Source organism: Thalassophryne amazonica, chromosome 2 (assembly GCF_902500255.1).
Source record: "Thalassophryne amazonica chromosome 2, fThaAma1.1, whole genome shotgun sequence".
Classification (NCBI taxonomy): Eukaryota; Metazoa; Chordata; class Actinopteri; order Batrachoidiformes; family Batrachoididae; genus Thalassophryne; species Thalassophryne amazonica.
Window position 1 is genome coordinate 3557363 of NC_047104.1, and position 26119 is coordinate 3583481.

The following is a 26119-nucleotide window of genomic DNA, read 5'->3' on the forward strand; positions in this document are numbered from 1 at the left end:
AATTGGCACAGGTTTTACGCTGGATGCCCTTCCTGACGCAATTCCACATTACATGGAGAAATGTGGCAGGGGTGGGATTTGAACCCGGAACCTTCTGCGCTGAAACCAAGCGCATTAACCACTTGGCCACCACCCCTGCGTCCTTAATAAAGCAAATAATTACTGAAATTGCCAAACCATTAACATATGTATTTAATAAATCATTTCAAACTGGAATTGTCCCAAATGGTATGAAAGTGGCAAAAGTGATACCTTTATTCAAATCTGGTGACAAACATCTTTTTATTAATTACAGGCCTGTGTCTTTATTGTCACAGTTTTCAAAGATATTGGAAAAACCTCACAATAGCAGGTTGGATAAATTTATAGAATGACACAACTTGATGACTGTCAGTATGGTTTTAGAGCAAAAAGGTCCACTGCACTGGCATTGCTCGATGCAGTAGAAGAGATCAATAAACATGTGGACCAAAGGGAAATAGTTTTAGGTTTTTTTATTGACCTATGAAAGGCTTTTGACACAGTCAATCACAACATATTATTTTAAAAGATGGAACTGTACGGGATCAGAGGGGTGGCTCTGAATTAGATTAAAAGCTGTTTGGAAAACCGGAAGCAGTTTGTTAAACTCAGGGACTACTGTTCTTCGTATCTGGGCATCGGTTGTGGGGTTCCCCAGGGATCTGTGTTGGGACCAAAGTTATTTATTTTATACATTAACAATTTATGTAAAGTTTTGGATGTGTTCAGAGCAGTTCTCTTTGCACATGTCACAAACCTGTTTTGTTCAGGAGATAATTTGCAACACTCCTGTGGGTTCACCACCTGCAGAGGGGGCCATGGGGGTCAGGTGTAGAGAGGATTAGGTGGCGGTCGAGGGCGGGTGGCCCGGCGGCCCGGTCCATGCTCACAGCCCCTGGCTGTTGGGACGTGGAATGTCACCTCACTGGGGGGCAAGGAGCCTGAGCTTGTGCAGGAGTTTGAGAGATACCGACTAGAGATAGTCGGGCTCACCTCCACACACAGCATGGGCTCTGGTACCCAACTCCTGGAGAGGGGCTGGACACTTCATTTTTCTGGCGTTGCCCACGGGGAGAGGCGGAGAGCTGGGGTTGCATTGCTTATTGCTCCCCAGTTCAGTCGCCATGTGTTGGAGTTCACTCCGGTGAACGAGAGGGTCGCGTCCCTACGCCTTCGGGTCGGGGACAGGTCTCTCACCGTTGTCTCGGCCTAAGGGCCGAGCGGCAGTGCAGAGTACCCAACCTTCCTGGAGTCCCTGGGAGGGGTACTAGATTGCGCTCCGACTGGGGACTCCATTGTTCTCCTGGGGGATTTCAACGCCCACGTGGGCGGCGACAGTGAGACCTGGAGGGGGGTGATCGGGAAGCATGGCCTCCCCGATCTGAACCCGAGTGGTGTTCAGTTGTTGGACTTCTGTGCTAGTCACAGTTTGTCCATCACGAACACCATGTTTGAGCACAAGGGTGTCCATAAGTGCACATGGCACCAGGACACCCTGAGCCAGAGGTCGATGATCGACTTTGTAGTCGTATCATCTGACCTTCGGCCACGTGTCTTGGACACTCGGGTAAAGAGGGGGCAGAGCTGTCGACCGATCACCACCTGGTGGTGAGTTGGATCCGCTGGGAGGGGAGGAAGCCGGTCAGACCTGGCAGGCCCAAACGTATCGTGAGGGTCTGCTGGGAACGACTGGCGGAATCCTCTGTCAGGGAGGTCTTCAACTCCCACCTCCGGGAGAGCTTCTCCCAGATCCCGGGGGAGGATGGAGACATGGAGTCCGAGTGGACCATGTTCTCCACCTCCATTGTTGATGCGGCCGCTCGTAGCTGTAGTCGCAAGGTTTCTGGTGCCTGTCGCGGCGGCAATCCCCGAACCCGGTGGTGGACACCGGAAGTAAGGGATGCCGTCAAGTTGGAGTCCTACTTATCTTTGTTGGTAGGTGGGACCCCAGAGGCAGCTGACAGGTACCGGCAGGCCAAGCGTGCCGCAGCCCGTGCCTTCACAGAGGCAAAAACTCAGGTCTGGGAGGAGTTCGGGGAGGCTATGGAGGAGGACTATTTGTCGGCCTGGAAGAGATTCTGGCAAACCGTCCGACGCCTCAGGAGGCGGAAGCAGCTCTCCACCGGCACGGTTTACGGTGCGGGTGGGGAGCTGTGGACCCTGACTGGGGATGTTGTTGGGCGGTGGAAGGAATACTTCGAGGATCTCCTCAGTCCCATCGTCACGTCTTCCGAAGAGGAAGCAGAGACTGGGGACCCAGAGGCGGACTCATCCATTACGCAGGCAGAAGTCACCGAGGTGGTTAGAAAGCTCCTCGGTGGCAAGGCTCCTGGGGTGGATGAAATCCGTCGTCTCTGGATGTTGTGGGACTTTTTTGGCTGACACGCCTCTGCAACATCGCGTGGCGTTCAGGGACAGTGCCTCTGGATTGGCAGACCGGGGTGGTGGTCCCTCTGTTTAAGAAGGGGGACCGGAGGGTGTGTTCCAACTATAGGGGGATCACACTCCTCAGCCTCCACGGTAAGGTCTATTCCAGAGTACTGGAGAGGAGAATTCGACCGATGGTCGAACCTCGGATTCAGGAGCAGTGTGGTTTACGTCCTGGTCGCAGCACACTGGACCAGCTCTACACGCTCCATCGGGTGCTCGAGGGTTCATGGGAGTTTGCCCAACCAGTCCACATGTGTTTTATGGATCTGGAGAAAGCGTTTGACCGTGTCCCTCGGGGCACCCTGTGGGGAGTGCTCCGGGAGTACGGGGTCCGGGGTCCTTTGCTAAGGGCTATCCCGTTCCCTGTACGACCGCAGCAGGAGCTTGGTTTGCATTGCCGGTAGTAAGTCAAACCTGTTTCCACTGTACGTTGGCCTCCGCCAGGGCTGCCCTTTGTGACCGGTTCTGTTCATTATTTTTATGGACAGAATTTCTAGGCGCAGCCAGGGTGTAGAGGGGGTCTGGTTTGAGAACCACAGAATCTCGTCTCTGCTGTTTGCGGATGATGTGGTTCTGTTGGCTTCGTCAAATCAGGACCTTCAACGTGCACTGGGGCGGTTTGCAGCCGAGTGTGAGGTGTCCGGGATGAAAATCAGCACCTCCAAATCCAAGGCCATGGTTCTCGACCGGAAAAAGGTGCTTTGCCCTCTTCAGGTCGGTGGAGTGTCCTTGCGTCAAGTGGAGGAGTTTAAGTATCTCGGGGTCTTGTTCACGAGTGAGGGACAGATAGAGCGTGAGATCGATAGACTGATTGGTGCAGCGTCTGCAGTGATGCGGTCGCTGTATCGGACCGTCGTGGTGAAGAGAGAGCTGAGTAGGGGGGCAAAGCTCTCGATTTACCGATTGATCTACATTCCGATCCTCATCTATGGTCATGAGATTTGGCTCATGACCGAAAGAACGAGATCGCGGGTACAAGCGCCGAGATGAGTTTCCTCCGCAGGGTGGCTGGGCGCTCCCTTATAGATAGGGTGAGGAGCTCGGAGTCGAGCCACTGCTCCTCCACGTTGAAAGGAGTCAGTTGAGGTGGCTCGGGCATCTTTTCCGGATGCCCCCTGAACTCCTCGCTGGAGAGGTGTTCCAGGCACGTCCCATTGGGAGGAGGCCCCGGGGAAGACCCAAGACACGCTGGAAGGATTACATCTCTCGGCTGGCTTGGGAACGCCTTGGGGTTCCCCCGGAGGAGCTGGGGGAGGTGTGTGTGGATCGGGAGGTCTGGGCGGCTTTGCTTGAGCTGCTGCCCCCTCGACCCAACTCCGGATAAAGCGGAAGAAAATGGATGGATGGATGGATGGATAATTTGCAACAATTATTATCTGATTTAGGATTGGAAATGATAAAGTTGAAGAGTTGGTTTCATATTAACAAGCTGTCATTAAATTGGTCTAAAACTAAAATAATATTATTTTGAATGATAAAAAAGACGCACAAATACAGTTAAATATACAAAGGGTAAACATAGAATGTGTCAAAGAGAAGAAGTTGTTAGGTGTGATTAATGATGAAAGAATCAACTGGAAAGCTCACATTCAACATATTCAAAAGAAAGTATCAAAAGGTATTGCAGTTTTAAATTAGGCTAAGCACATTCTTGATGGTAAATCACTACACTCTGTATTGAGCATCGATTGCACCTTACCTGACTTATTGTGTTGAAGTCTGGGGCAATAACTATAAAACTACAGTGCAAACATTATTCATCCTTCAAAAAAGAGCATTAAGAACAATCCACAATGCAGGGTATCGTGATCACACCAACCCATCGTTCATTGAATTGAAAATATTAAAACTCTACGATATTGAATTGAATTAAATAACCTTTATTGTCATTGTATAAAAAACACAATGAAATGTCATTTGGCAACACCCCTGTGCAGCAGCTCCCTCACAGATAAATTACAATATACAATAGACTATCACATATAAAATATATAGTCTGTTAAAAACTCAGTATAAATAAGATAATGAATATTAAATACATATTTTAAAGAATAAAACAGTGGAGGGAATATCCGGTGCAATAATAAAAACAGTGCAGTGTGATCCCCAGTGCGATACAAGTAGTCAATATTCTTCTAAATTCTTTAAATTCTATTCTTCTTCTAATATTCTAAAAGCTGTCCTTCAGTCTGTTTGTGCGGGCTCGGATAACCCTGAGCCTGCCAGACGGGAGGATGGAGAAGAGGGAGTGTCCCGGATGGTAGGGATCATTCGTGATCTTTGTGGCCCGTCCGAGAAGGCGTTTTGAGTCAATCTCAGCCAGGGATGGGAGCGGGCAACCGATGATCCGCTGAGCTGTTTTAATCACTCGCTGAAGCTGTTGATATGATAACGTTTAAGACTGTTCAATTGATGTACAAAGTGAAAAATAAGCAATTGTCATTTAGAATTCAAGATATTTTTACGCAAAGAGAAGGAATATATAATTTAAGGGGTTTGTATAAATTTAAAATTGTGGGTGCTCAGATGACCAGGCAATGCTTCTGTGTCTCCATTTGTGGCCCCAAAAAATGGAATAATCTACCTGAGGAACTTGGACGATGTCCAAATATGAACCAGCTCAAATATTTATATAAAGAAATGATGTTCTCTGAATATGTATCTGATGAAACAGGTTGAGTTTGTGTGTTGTATGAAGAGTCTGCTACACTTGAATCCTTACTACCAAAAATGTCTGGTGGTAACGAGCACGTAATAGGAGCTGTTTGGGAAATATGTGACTTCACTTCAGATTTTATTTGAAATGATCGTTCATCATCAGGCACATAGCCTGGTTTAATTTGACTGTATGGAGGGTGTAGGTGTTGATAAGTGTTGCTTCTGTCTACGACTTCTGGGCACTATGTGCATTGTTTTCTTTTCTTTCTTTTAACTACTTTGTCTATGAGTTTTTTTGTGTGTGTATGAGGTATTTTTGTTAAGCATATATGTGCCTGATAAATTAAAAAAAAATCTATAAAAAAAATATTAGTATTATTTACTCTCTCCATCATCCAGCCTTTTCTGTCTCTCATTTTCTTCATCAGCCCCTCAAAATATTCCCTTCACCTTCTCAACACGCTCCTCTCACTTGTCAGCACATTACCATCTGCATTTTTTTTACCACCCTAACCTGCTGCACATCCTTTCCAGCTCTGTCCCTTTGTCTCGCTAATCGGTACAAGTCCTTTTCTCCTTCTTTACTGTTCAGCTTCTTGAACAGCTCGCAATATGCCTTTTTCGTAGCTTTTGTCACTTTTCCTTTTTTCTTACGCAGCATCTCCTTGCACTCCTGTCTACTTTCTTCATCTCTCTGACTATCCTGATTCTTTTTCACCAGCCTGTTTCTCCTTATACTTTCCAGGACATCTTGATTCCACCACCAAGTCTCCTTGTCTTCCTTCCACTGTCCAGATGTCTCACCCAGTACCAGTACCAGATGCCTCACCCCGTGTGTCTCCCTTACCATATCTGCAGTACTTTTCCACTTGTCCAAAACTTCTTCCCCTCCATCCAGTGCCTCTCTCACCTGCTCGCTGAATTTCACACAACAGTCTTCCTCCTTCAGCTTCCAGCATCTGATCCTTTGTTCAGCTCTCACTCTGTTCTTCACCTCTAAAGTCATCCTGCAAACCACCATCCTATGCTGTCTAGTGACACTCTCTCCTGCTACCACCTTACAGTCTCTGATTTCTTTTAGCTTGCATCTCCTATAAAGAACGTAGTCCACCTGTGTGCACCTTCCTCCACTCTTGTATGTCACCCTGTGCTCCTCCGTTTTCTTAAAGTAGATGTTCACCACAGCCATTTCCATCCTTTTTGTAAAATCAACTACCATCTGTCCTTCCACATTCCTCTCCTTGATAGCATATCTACCCATTATTTCCTCATCACCTCTGTTCCCTTCACCAACATGCCCATTGAAGTCCGCTCCTGTCACCACTCTTTCATGCTTGGGCACACTCTCCACCACCCCATCAAACTCGTTCCAGAAATCCTCTTTCTCCTTCATCTCACAACCTACCTGTCAGGCATATGCACTGATGATATTCATCATAACCCCTTCAATTTCCAACTTCACACTCACCATCCTGTCAGTCACTCACTTAACCTCCAATACACTCTTAACATACTCTTCCTTTAAAATGACCCCAACACCATTTCTCTTCCTGTCCTCACGATGGTACAACAACTTGAACCCACCGTCTTTGCTGCTGCTCTTAAGCTGAGCAGATGCTGTACGATATTTTTAATCGTTGTACTTGGCTCCAACTCAAACTGTGCGACAAAACCACAGGGTGTAAAAGTTCAGAGCACACAATGTTCTCACACTGTACGGCCCGATGCTCTGATGCGATCTGACTACTCACATTGTACGTTCAAAAACCACACATCGGACTCGTATTTCCGGAAGCAAAATGTAAACGGATGCTTTTCTCTTTTTCTTTTTTCAAACTTTATTTACATTTCTTATTTTTACAAAAACTCTCGATAGGAGACATCAAAGATTTAAGAACAACAACAAAAAAATACAAGACTTTAAATGAGTTGGAAAAGAAACAGAAGTTGCTCTCCCAAAAAGATGATCACTGTTTATGCTCTCTCCGGGGTTTGCACATGCACAGTGCGAGAGACGCTTGTAGCACTGCTTCAACGATGGCTTCAACAGCTCGGAACCCTCACGATGGCCGACCAGAATATCAAACAGGTTTGATTTTCATCCGACCATATGATTGCCGATTGGGAGGTGGTCGTGAGAGGACGATGCGAGACGCGGGATTAAGCTGAAACTTGGTGCAATCCAAAAAATTTTCGCATGAGTGAAATATCGGCTGAAAAAGGGCCAAAACTTGCACAGTGTAAGCCCAGCTTTACTTCCCTTCCACTTGGTCTCTTGCACGCACAGTATGCTTCCTTTCTCCTCTCTGTCATGTCAGCCAGCTCTCTCCCTTTACCAGTCAGATTACCAACATTCAAAGTCCAGACTCACGTCCACCCTTCCAGTTTACCTCTTCTCCTGCTGCCTGTGGACACGTTCTCATCCTCTTCTTCTTTGTCCAGCAGTAACCCGTTATTAACCCGGGCCTTTGTCAATCCGGCGTGGAAATTCAGTTTGTATGCTGTGTCTTTATTTTCTCTTGGTTTACGCCGGGTACCCTTCCTCAGTATCAACACGCCTAATTCAGCCTTGATATGAATTTGTTGGTCAGAGATCAACACACTTGAAGTAACTGCTGAATATCTGCACAGAATTCTTGAGTGAATGATTTGTCTCCTTGGGAGAACCTTCAGATTGCTGCTAATTGCACTGAAATGCTTTAAACTCTTGGGATTGATGAGCTGAAGAACAGACGGAATAAATATGAAGACTTCTGGCTGATCTTGGCCTTTGATTGGTGGGCACAGTGTGACCGTTGGTGAGGCATCTGTAGCGATGCTGAGAGTTAGACGGGAGCCCGTGCTCTAAAGTGAGGATGTTGTGTTCTTGTGAGGAGGATGGGCTTCGCCCTCATATTCTTAAAGACTTATTGAGTGATTCTCCAGCCTGAGCTATTTCTGGCGTTTTGAAGGTGAAGCTTTGTCTGTGGTGAAATGGATTCATTTGAATGTCACCACACTCTTATTTATTCCACTTTTCTGTCCTGTGAAGCAGCTGTTTTTTTTTTTTTTCTTCTGTGTAGTGTGTGTGTGTGTGTGTGTGTGTGTGTGTGTGTGTGTGTGTGTGTGTGTGTGTGTGTGTGTGTGTGTGTGAGACCCCCATCCGTCCTTCCCGATCAGCCTACAACATCCTACTCAAAGCCAACTGACAGCTTCTGTCAGGAAGGGCCGACCACCAAAACAACACAAAGACAGACAGGCAAGAATGAAAGACAAATGGTGAAGACAATAACTGTGACGTGAGACACCAAGGAGACGGGGCCCCAACCATACAACATACCATGACAACCAACCACATTTGAACAAACAGTGACGGCAACAGCCTGTTGTCTAATTAGTGAGCATCCATAACCTAATCTAGAACACCGTAGTGTTAATCCCCTTAACTCATTCAGTGCCAGCCATTTTCAAAGTTCAGAACATCCCAGTGCCAGGATTTTTCAGCATTTGAGTGTTTTTTCAAGACCCATAGAAAATTGAGTTCTATGTCCATGTCAACAATAAACATACCAAAAGAAACTTCAGACTTTCCTTTATCATCAGAAAAAAAACATTTGTTTGTACCTCTTTCCATTCTTTAGTAATTGTCTGCAGAACATGGGTGGGTATCACTAAAAATGCTGATTTCTGACAAAAAACTGAGAAAATTGGCTTTTTGTGACAAGCAACATTTCAAGGAGAAAATGTCTTTGATTATAATTGTTTTTGCTTCAGTGACATCTCAAACATTATGAAAAGTGATCCTACTGTATAATTCACCAAAAAAAAAAAAAAACGTCAGGGGAGGGACTCTGTCTGTCTCTTCTCTCGGCGGCGCGTCTTTTCCCTCTGGCTCCCGCGTATCGGAGCTTTTTTTATTTTTTTCAAAAACCTGATGGATTTGAATCACGTGTGCTTGCATGAGCCTGTTGATTGCATCATTTGCTTGTAAGCAGCCTTTGTGTGAGGTGTGTGTCGCGCGCTCTGCATTTTTTCCTTCCAAGGAAAAAGATGGAACGACTGGAGCAGCGCGACTGCATCACAGTTTGACAGACAGCCAGGTGGAAACCAGTTGGAGTAGGAGCGGTACAACCGTAAGACGTCCGCACAACAGTGGAGAGCGAGCCGCACTCCGGTCCACACTCACACTGCTACCACCCACAGAATGGGTTCCCTTGTGATTACAACTCGAACTGATTTCCCCCCCCAGAAAAAAATGTAATTGGCGCGATAACGCGTCTTTGGCGCTGAGCATTACTATCTGAAAAGACACATTTAAGCGTCAATGGCACTCAATGAGTTAAGAGCACCCAAAAACCGAATTGTGGTGACAGCCACAAACATGCAACCATCCACACACAGAGACCCAGATCACAGCTAAATATCCAATCACAAGAGTACAGAACCTTACCATATGACATGGACTACTCCGGCACGTCAGAAGCCATGCGGCCGGCCGCGAGCACCTCTGGAAATGGGTCCAGGACGCAGGGCCCCGAGGGAACCAGGAGAAAAAGTGCAGCGAAGGGCACAGGGGCCAGAAAAGGCAGCCGCCAGAACCACCGGGCAGCACGGCAAACCAACAGGGGAGCTGCCCGACGGTGCCGGAACGCAACCCCAACACTACCCCTCCCCACAGAGGTACAGGGAGCAGCCCCATACCCAAGGGAAGCACACAGCGTGCCGGCATAGGCCCACCAATAGGGGGATCCCAGAACCACACCACCAGGGCCACGGTCCCCAAGGCGGGAGCGAGCAGCGGCAAGGGCGGGGGGGGGCAAAGGAGCCACCGCAATTGAATCCAAAGCACAAAGTAGGGACCACCGAGCCATACAAGGGCAGGGCTCAGCCCCCAGACAAGAGGCGAGGCCCAACCCCGGGGCCAGGAAGCGCACAAGGCCCCCCGACAGCCAGGCTCCCCCAGCGCAGCCAGCAGGGCTCCCCAAACCCCCACCCCGGATCCCGCCCCAAACACCAAAGCCCATGATCAGGAGACCGCCCGAGCTAGAGCGGGGCACCACCCCGCGGAGACCATGGCCCCCATCCCCCCAGCAGCCGCCAACTCCCCAGTGCCAACACCTGCGCCCCACCGCCACCACCCACCCCACAACGGGCCAGCAGCTCTTTTACTACGGTCTGACAAGGACAAAACTTGCTTCAACTTTTAGGTTACTCTGTGCACACATTCAAACACGTCATTGTTCTGCTCATTTGCAGGAATATTTACTAACTGAAGCGTCTGTGTGAAAGCGGATTCTGTGCTTGTCTCATTCCTGCTGCATTCACCATCACTTTTGTTGTCATCATCGAAAACAGCTCATAATGTTCGACACTTAAACATTTAGATGAAAGTTTGAACTGCAGCAGACAGAAATGAAGGTGACATCGGACTCTCTGCTTCTGTTATGCTGCTCAGTGGTGCTCAGGGCTGCAGCTGCTTTGTCAAGACACAATGGAGAAAAAAACTGCATGACTGCTGGAATGTGTCAGGATAAGAATCAGGAGAGGATCAGCGTGCACAATCCCAGAACCATACCTCAGCCAGTACCCGTATCAGCCCACATCAGTTTTGACCATAAAGATAGATCTATACTGCAGTGCTTACAAATGTGCCACCACAGGATCCACACGCCACCACTGAGGGGGTTAAATGTACTTGCAAACAATAGAAACCAATGAAAACCAATCACCTAAATTCTGGGTCTTTTAGTGAAGCTTAGGGCTAGTGGCCGGCGATCACCTTAGTATTTCTTCTGTTTTTCTTGTTGATTGATGCTGACAAATTATATAGTATTTTTTGTCTTTCTGATGCCCGATTCTGTTTTTTCTCTGTTTAAGGTGCAGCTCCATCCAGAGATGGGAGTTGTGTTTGTGTTGGCGACCCTCCTGTCCTGTGCACCAACAACAATTCTTGTATATTCGTCCGTGAATTGTTCTGTAATTTATGTTTGTAGCATGGCCCAAGCAGAGGGTCACCCCTTTGAGTCTGGTCTGCTTGATGTTTCTTCCTCAGAGGGAGTTTTTCCTTACCACTCTTGCTCTGTGGGTTAGTAAGGTTAGACCTTACCTGTGTGAAGTGCCTTGAGGCAACTCTGTTGTGATTTGGCGCTATATAAAGGAAAATGAACTGAAATTGAATTGAAATTGAAACTTGAAGAAACGGCGTTACATAAACATATCAGTGAAATCAGGAAAATAAATGAATTATTAGTACTTAAAGTTTTTCTTGCTTTGAATTGACCAGTACAGTGCAGCAATACATTCTGAATGCCCGGATATATGAGGAGGGTTGCATTATGGAGGGCATCCGGCTTAAAACAAGCCATAATTATCATGCAGACTAAGAATCAAATTTCTATACTGGATCGGACGAGGCCCGGGTTAACAACAACCACCACCGATGCTGTTGCTCAACAGGATGTGGGCGGAAATTGGGCTACAGCTAGGCAAAGAAGAAGAGGAGGAGAAGAGGAAAACTAGAAGGGTGGAAGTGAGAGTCTGGACTTTGAATGTTGGCAGTCTGACTGGTAAAGGGAGAGAGATGGCTGATATGATGGAGAGGAGAAAGGTAGACATAGGTAGACAAGTGGAAAGAAAGTAAGAGCAGGAGGTGGGTCCAAGTTGGTGTATCATGGTGAGGACAGGAAGAGAAATGGTGCTGGGGTCATTTTAAAAGAAAGAGTATGTTAAAAGTGTGTTGGAGGTTAAGCAAGTGTCTGACAGGGTGACAAGTGTGAAGTTCGAAATTGAAGGGGTTATGATGAATATCATCAGTGCATATGCCCCATAGGTAGGTTATGAGATGAAGGAGAAAGATTTCTGGAGTGAGTTAAATGAGGCGGTGGAGAGTGAACCCAAGCATGAAAGAGTGGTGATAGTATGGACTTTAATGGGCATGTTGGTGAATGGAACAGAGATGATGAGGAAGTAATGGGTAGATGTATGTAATGTGTAGTTGTATGTAAAAGTTTGGACACCCCTGATGATTTCCATGATTTTCCTTGATAAATCATTGGTTGTTTGGATCAGCAATTTCAGTTAAATATATCATATAGCAGACAAACACAGTGATATTTGAGAAGTGAAATTAAGTTTACAGGATTTACAGAAAGTGTGCAATAATTATTTAAACAAAATTATGCAGGTGCATAAATTTGGGCACCCCAACAGAAAAAATACATCAGTATTTAGTAGATCCTCCTTTTGCAGAAATAACAGCCTCTAAACGCTATAGCTTCCAGTGAGAGTCTGGATTCTGGTTGAAGGTATTTTGGACCATTCTTCTTTACAAAACATCTCAGGTTTGTTGGTTTCTGAGCACGGACAACCTGCTTAAAATCACACCACAGATTTTCAATAATTTCATGTCTGGGGACTGAGATGGCCATTCTAGAACATTGTACTTGTTCCTCTGCATGTAGATTTTGAGCAGTGTTTAGGGTTGTTGTCTTGTTGAAAGATCCAGCCCTGGAGCAACTTCAACTTTGTCACTGATTCATGAACATTGTTCTCATGAATCTGCTGATATTAACTGGAATCCATGTGACCCTCAACTTTAAAAAGATTACCAGTACCTGCACTGGCCACACAGCCCCACAGCATGATGGAACCACCTCCAAATTTTACTGTAAGTAGCAGGTGTTTTTCTTGGAATGCTGTGTTCTTTTTCAGCCACGCGTACGGCCCCTTATTATGTCCAAATAACTCAATTTTAGTTTCATCAGTCCACAGCACCTTATTCCAAAATGAAGCTGGCTTGTCCAAATGTGCTTTAGCATACCTCAAGCGATTCTGTTTGTGGTGCAGAAAAGGCTTTCTCTGCATTACAACATCATACAGCATCTCTTTGTGCAAAGTGGGCTGTCAGGGGTCGAAATAGTATGTGCATGTGCCAGTTTGTGCACGTATTATTCGAGTGGTGCACGTAATTTTATACTGCACTAGCACTTGTGCAAGGAACTTTATCCAAGTTTTATAAGCACCAGTAGAATGAACCAGTAAAGGAATAAATAGGGAAAAAAAACATTTCCAGTGTGTTGTCTTCCCTGCGTTTTATGAGTGACACACGGAGCGAGTTGCTGTGCTCTGTTTGTGTTTGCGCGCGCACATGTAAACAAAGAAAAGAAAAGAAACTAGCTTCGGTTCCTCTCTCTCTCTCTGCCCTCAAACTCTGTCATCATTGTGTTATAAACCAGTCACCATTTGTTTTATTATATATCTGTGTAGTTAATAAAATTATCTTCACGGACGATTAGTTCACGCGCGCACGTGAAAAAAAAAAAAAAACTGTCTGCCGCTGCTGCTCCCACTGCTGCTGCTCTCCCCTCAAACTCTCCCCAGAGAGGAAGAGTCTGACACATCAGAGGAGGAGTTTTAAGGTTGATATAAGACTGACTTTTGGTTGTGCAAGTAATTTTTTTGGTACTAGCACCAGTGCAAGTAGGTTAGAAAATGGATTTCGACCCCTGGCTGTATAGCTGAATGATGCACAGAGACACTATCTGCAGCAAGATCATGTTGTAGGTCTTTGGAGCAGGTGTGTGGATTGACTATGACTGTTCTCACCATCTCACCTTCGCTTCAGCTTATCTGAGACTTTTCTTGGCCTGCCACTTCGGGCCTTAACTAGTATTGTGCCTGTGGTCTTCCTTTTCCTCACTGTGTTCCTCACAGTGGAAACTGACAGCTGAAATCTCTGAGATAGCTTTTTGTATCCTTCCCCTAAACCATGATGTTGAACAATCTTTGTTTTCAGGCCATTTGAGAGTTGTTTAGAGGCTCCCATGTTGCCACTCATTAGCAGAGGGGAAACATGTGCAAATGGTCACCTTAGATACCCTTTCTCATGATTGGATTCACCTGTGTAAGGTCAAAGGTCATTGAGTTTACCAAACCAATTTTGTGTTCCAATTAGTGCTAAATGTGCTCAAATCAATAAAATGACAAGGGTGCCCACATTTACGCACCTGCATAATTTTGTTTAAATAATTATTGCACACGTTCTGCAAATACTAGAAACTTCATTTCACTTCTCAAATATATAAAAGTGTGTTTGTCTGCTATATGATATATTTAACTGAAATTTCTGATCCAGACAACCAATGATTTTAAAGGAAAATCATGAAAATTATCAGGGGTGCCAAACATTTACATACAACTGTATAAGAGTGGAGGAAGGTGCACACAGGTGGACTACATTCTGTGTAGGAGATGCAAAATAAAAGAAACTGGAGACTAAGGTGGTGGCAGGAGAGTGTAGCTAGACAGCATAGGATGGTTGTTTATAGGCTGACTTTAGAGGTGAAGAAGAAGAGAGTGAGAGCTGAACAAAGGATCAGATGGTGGAAGCTGAAGTAGGAAGACTGTTGTGTGAAATTCAGTGGGCAGGTGAGAGAGGCACTGGATGGAGGGGAAGAAGTTTTGGACAAGTGGAAAAGTACTGCAGGTGTAGTGAGGGAGACAGACAGGAAGGTACTGGGTGAGACATCTGGACAGTGGAAGGAAGACAAGGAGACTTGGTGGTGGAACAAAGATGTCCAGGAAAGTATAAGGAGAACGAGGTTGGTGGAAAAGAATTGGGATAGTCAGAGAGATAAAGAAAGTAGACAGGAGTACAAGGATTAAAGAAACCCTCACACAGTCGACTCTAGATCAACCCTGGATGTAGAGTTTCTCCATGTCCACCATCACATCTTGCTATCTTCCTCACCTTTGAGATTTTGCCACAAAACTAAGCTTGCTGCACTCAGCCATGTCTGCAAGTGTACGCATATCGTGAACCCACCTATGTCAGACAAATCTGAGTGTTGCACTGTCTAAGTAGGAGAAGAACACTGTGGTTGGCTTCAGATCAGGTTTTAGGTGGTCTGGTGTGGTCACTCTCTGCCGCCTCACAACAGCAGTGCACCAACACTGTGCCTGACCGCACCTCATTTAATGATGATACACGACACAGTAGCAAGTAGTGTACCTACTTACACAATATGGGTGTTGGGAGAGAAAATGATAATTGTATTGTTGGAAACTAGCAGTGACACTTACGCTGCATGTTACACTGGATTTAGGATGAGACTCAGGCTGTGTTCACATGCTGGTGGGAGAACAACCGTCATAGTGGATGTTATAGTGGAGTTCCAGTCGTCTGCAGCAGCAGACTAGGTGATAATGTGAGGCAGCATCAGTTTTAATTCTAATGACATAGAGAACAATTTAAGATAAAACAACATTCAGTCTTTTCTTTTCGCTGTGGTAAGTGGCAAAAGTAGTAAACTTTTGACAGCAAGTCTGGTCGCGGTGTGCAGTTGCTACGCTCACAACCAAAGGTGTTGGAATTTTCCATCAACTTCTCATTGAAAACGGGAACATCGGTTTACAGTTTGCCAATTACAGCCAACATGTGAATGCAGCATTAGAGTTTTACAGGTGGCATTTAAACAAAATACACTGAAGTTAGCTTATTTCCAGTTATAGCGGGTTGAGAAAATACATAGATGTATTTCAGTATCACTAAGTGAGAGAACAAAAGAAAAAAACGTGTGTGTGTGTGTGTGTGTGTGTGTGTGTGTGTGTGTGTGTGTGTGTGTGTGTGTGTGTGTGTAAAGATGATGGATAACAGAATAGTTCATGTGTTGTTGCTCTGACGTATTCCGTCACTGTGGACAGACTCGTAACACGCTCTGTACTAATGATACCGTTATTTTCAGTTTGAATTCACATACAACCGTGTCACCAAGTTCTCTGTTAAATGCTTTGTTAATTTGAATGGAGTTCTAATAGCATAAACAACACAATCCTTTCCTCAGGGGTGGGGGGTGTTTACTAAGAACACGTCACGTTTAACACCGTCCTCTGCTGTCTCCACAGGGGTGCCTCTGTCCACTCAGTGGGGGCCTCAGGGCTACTTCTATGCCATCCAGATTGCACAGTACGGTTTGAGCCATTACAGCAAAAACCTGACCGAGCGCCCGCCCCATGTGGAGGTCTACGATACAGCGGAGGAGAAGGACAGCCGAGCCAGTGCGTCCACCTGGAGCGTGCCAAAAGGCTGCAGTCTCAGCCGTGTCCACGACAAGGCCCGTGCGACCTCCATACGCCAGTTCAGCGTTCCAGGTAACTAAGCCTTCCTGCAGCCCAGATGGCCTGAGGAGAAGGAGCTTATCTCCTGTTATTCTTGAAGGACGCTCCGTGCACAGTGACACACTCGGACAAGCTGTCAGTGAGCGGTGAGTCACTGGCACTCTGCTAAAATAATGCCAGACAGACCTATCGCTGTATGACACAATCCTGATTAGTCAAAGCACATTAGAGCCAGCATCATTCATTTAATCTTTTCTCATTGACACAGTTGTACATTGTCACATTTGTGTCTGTAAATCTATTCTGATGATGTTCATTCATCGTCTTTATTGGTTCTGGGAGAGCCGATGGAGCAGGAACTCATGACACTGTGACTGACTGTATCATCTGCATATACACAACATTCACTCAAAACAACAATAATAAAACTCATATCCTGTGTTTGTGCACTGAGTGACTCCAGGTCCAAATGTTTCCTCAAGGAACCTAACGCTTTCATTTTATTTTAGTCCTTATAATTCTTCTGTAAGGTGTCCCATTTTTGTTTGGAATCATCACTTGTCATCTGAGTACTGCAGCCAATCTGCTCTGTGTCAGTCTGATCCCGTCAGATCTCAGAAGCTAAGCAGTGCGGGACCTGGTTAGTACTTGGATGGGAGACCTCTTTGGGACACCAGCGGCTATGTGTGTTTCTCCAGGTAAATCTGGAGTTGCGTCAGGAAGGGCATCCGACATAAAACTTGTGCCAAGTACCGATGCGGATCTGGCTCTATCCTCTGTGGCGACCCTAAACACAAAACAGGAGCAACCAAATGGACAACAACAACATGTGATCTGAGTACTGTAATTATAATTCACTGGAAGGTGGTAAGTCCTTCGGCTGCTCCCTTGTTTTCACTCGGGGTCGCCACAGCAGGTTTTGGCAGAAATTTAACACCGGATGCCTTTCCTGACCCAACTCCACATTACATGGAGAAATGTGGCAGTTTGAACCGGGAACCTTCGGCACTGAAACCTAGCACACTAACCACTTGGCCGTCACCTTGCACAGTTGTAATCCACAGTGTCCCCTACAAAACCAAAACACATAATTAAGTTAAACACCCACCCGAAATTAAATACATTTTTATTAAAGCTGGTTAAACACTCACCCGAAATTTAATAAATTTTTATTAAAGTTGGTTAAACACCCACCCAAAATTAAGTAAATATTGTGACCCCCACATCACCACCCCCACTCCCGTCTTACCTGTGATGATGTCATCAATGTGTGCCGATGATAGTCTATTGTGATGGTCCTTTTCACCACACTATCAAACAAGTGTAAACACTAAGACCTGAAATGCCCAACCAGTAAATATCACACAATTTACCTTTTAGGCACCACCCCGCGCCATAGTTGATGGAAAAAGGATGACAAGGATTCATAATATTCCTCAGTTGACCTCGTCCAGTTTTATTACAGAGAATGAGCCAAAGCAAATAACAGTCAGAGAGTCTCTGGGTTCATGCTTAGCTTGCCCTAGCAGTCAGACAGGTGTCTGGGGGCTGTGAGCTACTCTGAGCAGGAACTCCATCTATCTTTCCCTGAACCCATATATACTATCTGAGTTTTTTTTCTCAACATTTGCGTCATTACGCTAAGATGTTGTGTTCTTTCTCGTCTTGTATCCCAGTGCTGATCATGACCTAAAAGGAAATATACAAAACCCCCACCATCTTGCAAATGTCACTTCTGCCTCAATGAGAGAAACAACTTGACCGTCAAATTGACAGGTCAAATAAAAGGTTGAATATAGGATCATTTAAATATCCACTAATTTTGAGATTTGTTCTCCCAGGAGATGCTGAAAAAATATCATTAGATAAAAAATTAATTCTGGGGCCCCACAGGGCCCTAGACCCCGGCTCCTAGGGAGCTGTAAACCCCCCCCCCCCCCCAGACCCCCTGCAAATTTTCCTTGGATTTTACAGTTTGCATTTCACAGCCCTGAGATACACCAACGGAGTTTCAACTTGAACCACTTCCATCAAGACCACCAAGGTGAAAAATCCAGGAGAAATATTAAGCAGTTTAAGTTCACTGGAACAAAGTAGTTTGGTTCACAACTTTCAGTGAAATTGCAACCACCATATTGATGTGTAACTTAGTAAATATTTGTCAAAATTACAAGGTTTTTTTTCCCTGTGGAAAAATGCTAAATGTTAAGGATTTTATGAACACTTGAAATATAAAATTTAAATTTGTGCAATAGACCCCATCAATAACAAAGTTATAACTCCTAGATGTAAGATATATTAGTGCTGGTTTGTCTGACCTTACGTATCAGAAGCCTTTTAAACTTGCACTTAACTCTGCACTTTCCAGTTCACAGTTGTTGCCTCAAGTGGTGAGGTAATAACAGCTTGAGGTGCATCATCTGGGTCCAGAATTGGCTTTAAAGTACCGTAGCCCTCTTTGTTTGCATTCATGGATGCCGCGACAGTCAGCTGTAGGCATACTGTACAGATGATCCTATGATGCCGTGCACGAAGGTTATTTCCAGTCATGGGCAGTGACACATGCACTCCTGCTGTTAGCCAATCAGAAGCGTACCAGAAGTAGCATTCTTCAGAATAGATTTGGTGTATGTTTGAAGCGAACTAGCGTATAGATATTCTAGATATACTGCTGGTGAACCAGCTAGCATTAGCTAGAACAGTGGCTCTCACAAACATGTCACAGATGCAACAGATGACGGACAGATCTGGTGTGTTTAAGGTGTTAGACTACAGATTTACGTTCCACTGGGATTTGAGCTCTGATCACTGTATTCTGAATCCAGACTACTAATTGTTACTCCATTAAATCGTTGTGTCAGAGAAGAAAATTCTTGTTTTAAGTTGGTTTGAAATGTGAGGCAGGAAATGTTCAAATATTCCGTATAGCGAGTTTTCAGACTTGGCTGTCAACCATAAATAACCATCAACAGACTTACCTTTCTTTTTCACCTTTGAGGACTGGTTATTTTCAGACTAACTAAAATGTGATCCAAGTCAGACCCTTGAGGAGCCCTTGAGAGTGTAAAGTTACATTGTGGCTCATGAAGACTATTATTTGAGCTACACACACAAACATCTGACATGACCTACAACTGACTCCAAGACACCTGCTAGGTCTCAGGTGACCTTACTGTTTAAGGTGTGAGGTCAACCACTGGAGAGTTTTGTCCGGGGCCTGGCAGGAGTTTGTTGGTTCACAGTTCCTTGTTTTAACCAGTTTTTAAAATCCAGTGGTTTTATGTTTCTTTACAAGTGTCTGCTGTTCTGCATGAGAAATGGCTTTTAATAAATCAATACAACACAATCTTGTTTGTCATCTCAACGATGAGTGATGCTGATCACCACCTTTGTGCCAGGCTTTGGCTCGATTTGAGATCTGAGCCCAAACTGGTTAAATGTTGCAGTAGCCTGATTACATAAAAAGACGTCCTGAGTGGATTGTAAGTGATCTCTGCTAAACACTGTAGTTTTTACACTGACGGTATCTACAAAGTCCACTGGCTTTTCAGAGCCAGTTGTCACTGGTTTTATTCGGAGCTCTGCCCAGAACAAACTCCTTATCAAGATCCCTTCATTCAATAAGATAAAACCGCTTCTGAATATACAGGATGTTACAGTTTTTAAACAGACTAGCGTGTTGTCTGTGGGGATCCACAGGCTCTATATTTGGTCGTATTTATAAAATAAGTAGCTCACTTTTTTCAAGGGTGGTAATAAATTAAGTAAAGTTTCTATAATGAGTTGGAATGGTGTGTGAGTCCAGAATGTTTTTAGAAGAGGAACTCAACCCTTTTATTTCCTGTTAATTGTGTAATTTTTAATGTTAATTTACTGTCTTAATTTATTTATAGATTTAGTTTCTTTTTATCATATACGCGCTATTATTATTTTATTTTTACTTCTGTTTTCTCATTTGATTTTTTTAAATGGGCCACAAATAAGTGTTTTCACTTTCTTGTGTCATCCATGTGTTTTTCACGTATTTACAATTATATTATGTACTTACACTGAACTTACTAAATAAAATCATGCGCCACACTCACGCTTTTAATATACAGATTATTTACTGCCCCCTGCTGGAATGGCCTGTGAGTTCAGAATGTAGTTAGATGCATCCATTGTTCAGTGTCATTAGCTAATTGCAGCTTCTCTAAAAATATTCATCCTGTCAGTGTGCCGTTTTGGCAGCGCTCATCCTTGACCAGAAATATATAAGCATTCTAAACAGCAAATGTCAGCTTTCCATAGTTTCTCTGTGATTGAACCTACACACATGCATGCACACAGCATTTTTCTTTCAGCATTCTGCCGCAAGCAGGTACTTCTAATTTTAGACAGGCAGAAACAGAGATGGTGGAGGAAGACATCAAAAGCACTAAATGCTCTCTCCTTCTAGTCCCCGTCAGTACTCTAGCGGCAGCATTTTGAATTAACTGAAGGCTTTTCAGGGAACTTTTAGGACAACCTGATAATAATGATTTACAGTAAGCCAGCCTAGAGGAAATAAATGCATGAATTAGTTTTTCAGCATCACTCTGAGACAAGACCTTTCTAATTTTAGATATAATGTGCAAATGCAAAAAAGCAGTCCTACATATTTGCTTAATATGCGCATTGAAGGACATATCCTGATCAAAAATGACTCCAAGTTTTCTCACAGTATTACTAGAGGTCAGGGTAATGCCATCCAGAGTAAGGATCTGGTTAGACACCATGTTTCTAAGATTTGTGGGGCCAAATCAAATCAATTTTATTTATATAGCGCCAAATCACAACAAACAGTTGCCCGAAGGCGCTTTATATTGTAAGGCAAAGCCATACAATAATTATGGAAAAACCCCAACGGTCAAAACGACCCCCTGTGAGCAAGCATTTGGCGACAGTGGGAAAGAAAAAGTCCCTTTTAACAGGAAGAAACCTCCAGCAGAACCAGGCTCAGGGAGGGGCAGTCTTCTGCTGGGACTGGTTGGGGCTGAGGGAGAGAACCAGGAAAAAGACATGCTGTGGAGGGGAGCAGAGATCAATCACTAATGATTAAATGCAGAGTGGTGCATACAGAGCAAAAAGAGAAAGAAACACTCAGTGCATCATGGGAACCCCCCAGCAGTCTAAGTCTATAGCAGCATAACTAAGGGATGGTTCAGGGTCACCTGATCCAGCCCTAACTATAAGCTTTAGCAAGAAGGAAAGTTTTAAGCCTAATCTTAAAAAGTAGAGAGGGTGTCTGTCTCCCTGATCTGAATTGGGAGCTGGTTCCACAGGAGAGGAGCCTGAAAGCTGAAGGCTCTGCTTCCCATTCTACTCTTACAAACCCTAGGAACTACAAGTAAGCCTACAGTCTGAGAGCGAAATGCTCTATTGGGGTGATATGGTACTATGAGGTCCCTAAGATAAGATGGGACCTGATTATTCAAAACCTTATAAGTAAGAAGAAGAATTTTAAATTCTATTCTAGAATTAACAGGAAGCCAATGAAGAGAGGCCAATATGGGTGAAGTATGCGCTCTCCTTCTAGTCCCTGTCAGTACTCTAGCTGCAGCATTTTGAATTAACTGAAGGCTTTTCAGGGAACTTTTAGGACAACCTGATAATAATGAATTACAATAGTCCAGCCTAGAGGAAATAAATGCATGAATTAGTTTTTCAGCATCACTCTGAGACAAGACCTTTCTAATTTTAGAGATATTGCGCAAATGCAGAAAAGCAGTCCTACATATTTGTTTAATATGCGCATTGAATGACATATCCTGATCAAAAATGACTCCAAGATTTCTCACAGTATTACTAGAGGTCAGGGTAATGCCATCCAGAGTAAGGATCTGGTTAGACACCATGTTTCTAAGATTTGTGGGGCCAAGTACAATAACTTCAGTTTTATCTGAGTTTAAAAGCAGGAAATTAGAGGTCATCCATGTCTTTATGTCTGTAAGACATTCCTGCAATTTAGCTAATTGGTGTGTGTCCTCTGGCTTCATGGATAGATAAAGCTGGGTATCCTCTCCGTAACAATGAAAATTTAAGCAATGCTGTCTAATAATACTGCCTAAGGGAAGCATGTATAAAGTGAATAAAATTGGTCCTAGCACAGAACCTTGTGGAACTCCATAATTAACCTTAGTCTGTGAAGAAGATTCCCCATTTACATGAACAAATTGTAATCTATTAGATAAATATGATTCAAACCACTGCAGCGCAGTGCCTTTAATACCTATGGCATGCTCTAATCTCTGTAATAAAATTTTATGGTCAACAGTATCAAAAGCAGCACTGAGGTCTAACAGAACAAGCACAGAGATGATTCCACTGTCTGAGGCCATAAGATCATTTGTACCCTTCACTAATGCTGTTTCTGTACTATGATGAATTCTGAAACCTGACTGAAACTCTTCAAATAGACCATTCCTCTGCAGATGATCAGTTAGCTGTTTTACAACTACCCTTTCAAGAATTTGTGAGAGAAAAGGAAGGTTGGATATTGGCCTATAATTAGCTAAGATAGCTGGGTCAAGTGATGGCTTTTTAAGTAATGGTTTAATTACTGCCACCTTAAAAGCCTGTGGTACATAGCCAACTAATAAAGATAGATTGATCATATTTAAGATCGAAGCATTAATTAATGGTAGGGCTTCCTTCAGCAGCCTGGTAGGAATGGGGTCTAATAGTCATGTTGATGGTTTGGAGGAAGTAACTAATAATAACAATCGGAGAGAAAGAGTCTAACCAAATGCCGGCATCACTGAAAGCAGCCAAAGAGAATGATATGTCTTTGGGATGGTTATGAGTAATTTTTTCTCTAATAGTTAAAATTTTATTAGCAAAGAAAGTCATGAAGTCATTGCTAGTTAAAGTTAAAGGAATACTTGGCTCAATAGAGCTCTGACTCTTTGTCAGCCCAGCTACAGTGCTGAAAAGAAACCTGGGGTTGTTCTTATTTTCTTCAATTAGTGATGAGTAGTAAGATGTCCTAGCTTTACGGAGGGCTTTTTTTATAGAGCAACAGACTCTTTTTCCAGGCTAAGTGAAGATCTTCTAAATTAGTGAGACACCATTTCCTCTCCAACTTACGGGTTATCTGCTTTAAGCTGCGAGTTTGTGAGTTATACCACGGAGTCAGGCACTTCTGATTTAAGGCTCTCTTTTTCAGAGGAGCTACAGCATCCAAAGTTGTGCTCAATGAGGATGTAAAACTATTGACGAGATAATCTATCTCACTCACAGAGTTTAGGTAGCTACTCTGCACTGTGTTGGTATATGGTATTGGAGAACATAACAAAGAAGGAATCATATCCTTAAACCTAGTTACAGCGCTTTCCGAAAGACTTCTACTGTAATGAAACTTATTCCCCACTGCTGGGTAGTCCATTAAAGTAAATGTAAATGTTATTAAGAAATTATCAGACAGAAGGGGGTTTTCAGGGAATACTGTTAAGTCTTCAATTTCCATACCATATGTCAGAACAAGATCTAATGTATGGTTAAAGTGGTGGGTGGACTCATTTACCTTTTGAGCAAAGCCAATTGAGTCTAATAATAGATTAAATGCAGTGTTGAGGCTGTCATTCTCAGCATCTATGTGGATGTTAAAATCGCCCACTATAATTATCTTATCTGAGCTAAGCACTAAGTCAGACAAAAGGTCCGAAAATTCACAGAGAAACTCACAGTAACGACCAGGTGGACGATAGATAACAAATAAAACTGATTTTTGGGACTTCCAATTTGGATGGACAAGACTAAGAGTCAAGCTTTCAAATGAATTAAAGCTCTGTCTGGGTTTTTGATTAATTAATAAGCTGGAGTGGAAGATTGCTGCTAATCCTCCCCCTCGGCCCGTGCTACGAGCATTCTGACAGTGTGACTCGGGGGTGTTGACTCATTTAAACTAACATATTCATCCTGCTGTAACCAGGTTTCTGTAAGGCATAATAAATCAATATGTTGATCAATTATTATATAATTTACTAACAGGGACTTAGACGAGAGATCTAATGTTTAATAGACCACATTTAACTGTTTTAGTCTGTGGTGCAGTTGAAGGTGCTATATTATTTTTTTCTTTTTGAATTTTTATGCTTAAATAGATTTTTACTGGTAATTGGTGGTCTGGGAGCAGTCACCGTCTCTACGGGGATGGGGTATTGGGGGATGGCAGGGGGAGAGAAGCTGCAGAGAGGTGTGTAAGACTACAACTCTGCTTCCTGGTCCCAACCCTGGATAGTCACGGTTTGGAGGGTTTAATAAAATTGGCCAGATTTCTAGAAATGAGAGCTGCTCCATCCAAAGTGGGATGGATGCCGTCTCTCCTAACAAGACCAGGTTTTCCCCAGAAGCTTTGCCAATTATCTATGAAGCCCACCTCATTTTTTGGACACCACTCAGACAGCCAGCAATTCAAGGAGAACATGCGTCTAAACATGTCACTCCCGGTCCGATTGGGGAGGGGCCCAGAGAAAACTACAGAGTCCGACATTGTTTTTGCAAAGTTACACACCGATTCAATGTTAATTTTAGTGACCTCCGATTGGCGTAACCGGGTGTCATTACTGCCGACATGAATTACAATCTTACCAAATTTACGCTTAGCCTTAGCCAGCAGTTTCAAATTTCCTTCAGTGTCGCCTGCTCTGGCCCCCGGAAGACAATTGACTATGGTTGCTGGTGTCACTAACGTCACATTTCTCAAAACAGTCGCCAGTAACCAGAGTTTGTTCCTCGGCAGGTGTGTCGCCGAGTGGAGAAAAACGGTTAGAGATGTTAACGGGTTGGTGGTGTACACGGGGCTTCTGTTTAGGACTACGCTTCCTCCTCAAAGTCACCCAGCCGGCCTGCTTTCCCGGCTGCTCGGGATCTGCTGGGGGACAGCTAACGGCGGCTAAGCTACCTTGGTCCGCACCAACTACAGGGGCCTGGCTAGCTGTAGGATTTTCCAAGGTGCGGAGCCGAATCTCCAATTCGCCCAGCCTGGCGTCCAAAGCTACGAATAAGCTACACTTATTACAAGTACCATTACTGCTAAAGGAGGCCGAGGAATAACTAAACATTTCACACCCAGAGCAGAAACGTGCGGGAGAGACAGGAGAAGCCGCCATGCTAAACCGGCTAAGAGCTAGTAGCTGCACTAAGCTAGCGGATTCCTAAAAACAAAGTGAATAATGTGTAAATAATTTAGAGGTGATTCAGCAGAGGGAGTGCTTTAGTTAAGGCACGTGAAGATTACACTGTGAAAGAAATCGTTATCTAGTTAACTAGATCAATCTGACTGCGCAGATTAAACAGATACAGCAAAACACCGCTGTGCTCCAGAACAGGAAGTGATACAATACCGCAGTGAGAGCCAACCACCAGTAGAGGCAAGCAAGAGTCAACTTGCTTGCCTCTAAGTCACTACATTTTTCACTTATGGTAACGACAACATGACGCTTAAGTAAACTGACTAAACCAGTTGAACCACAAAAACACAGTATATCAATAACACTGACACTGTTTAACTAACACAAATCACAAACTCCCATGGTGCACTGTAGCACAGTGTAGATTGTTCACTGGTTGGCTAAAATTGCTAATTTCTTCAAAAATATTTGTCCTATCAATGTTTTGTTTTCACAGCATTAATCCTTGGCCAAAAATACAGTTGTTTGTAAAAGTTTGGACACCCCTGATGATTTCCATGGTTTTCCTTTATAAATCATTGGTTGTTTGAATCAGCAATTTCAGTTAAATATATCATATAGCAGACAAAAACACTGATATTTGATAAGTGAAATGAAGTTTATAGGATTTACAGAAATTAGGCAGGTGCATAAATTTGGGCACCCCAACTGAAAAAGTACATCAATATTTATTTGATCCTAAATAAATAAATGTTATGTCCAAA

The 26119-nt window shown here is 44.0% G+C and overlaps 1 protein-coding gene across 1 annotated transcript in view; it reads left to right on the forward strand.

Annotated features, from left to right (window-relative positions):
- Positions 1-26119, forward strand: part of glceb (glucuronic acid epimerase b) — a 150468-nt gene that overhangs the window by 115219 nt on the left and 9130 nt on the right. Inside the window, exon 4 of the mRNA XM_034183058.1 lies at positions 15991-16236. Coding sequence (XP_034038949.1) covers positions 15991-16236 — 246 coding nt within the window. The remainder of the gene's footprint in view (positions 1-15990; positions 16237-26119) is intronic.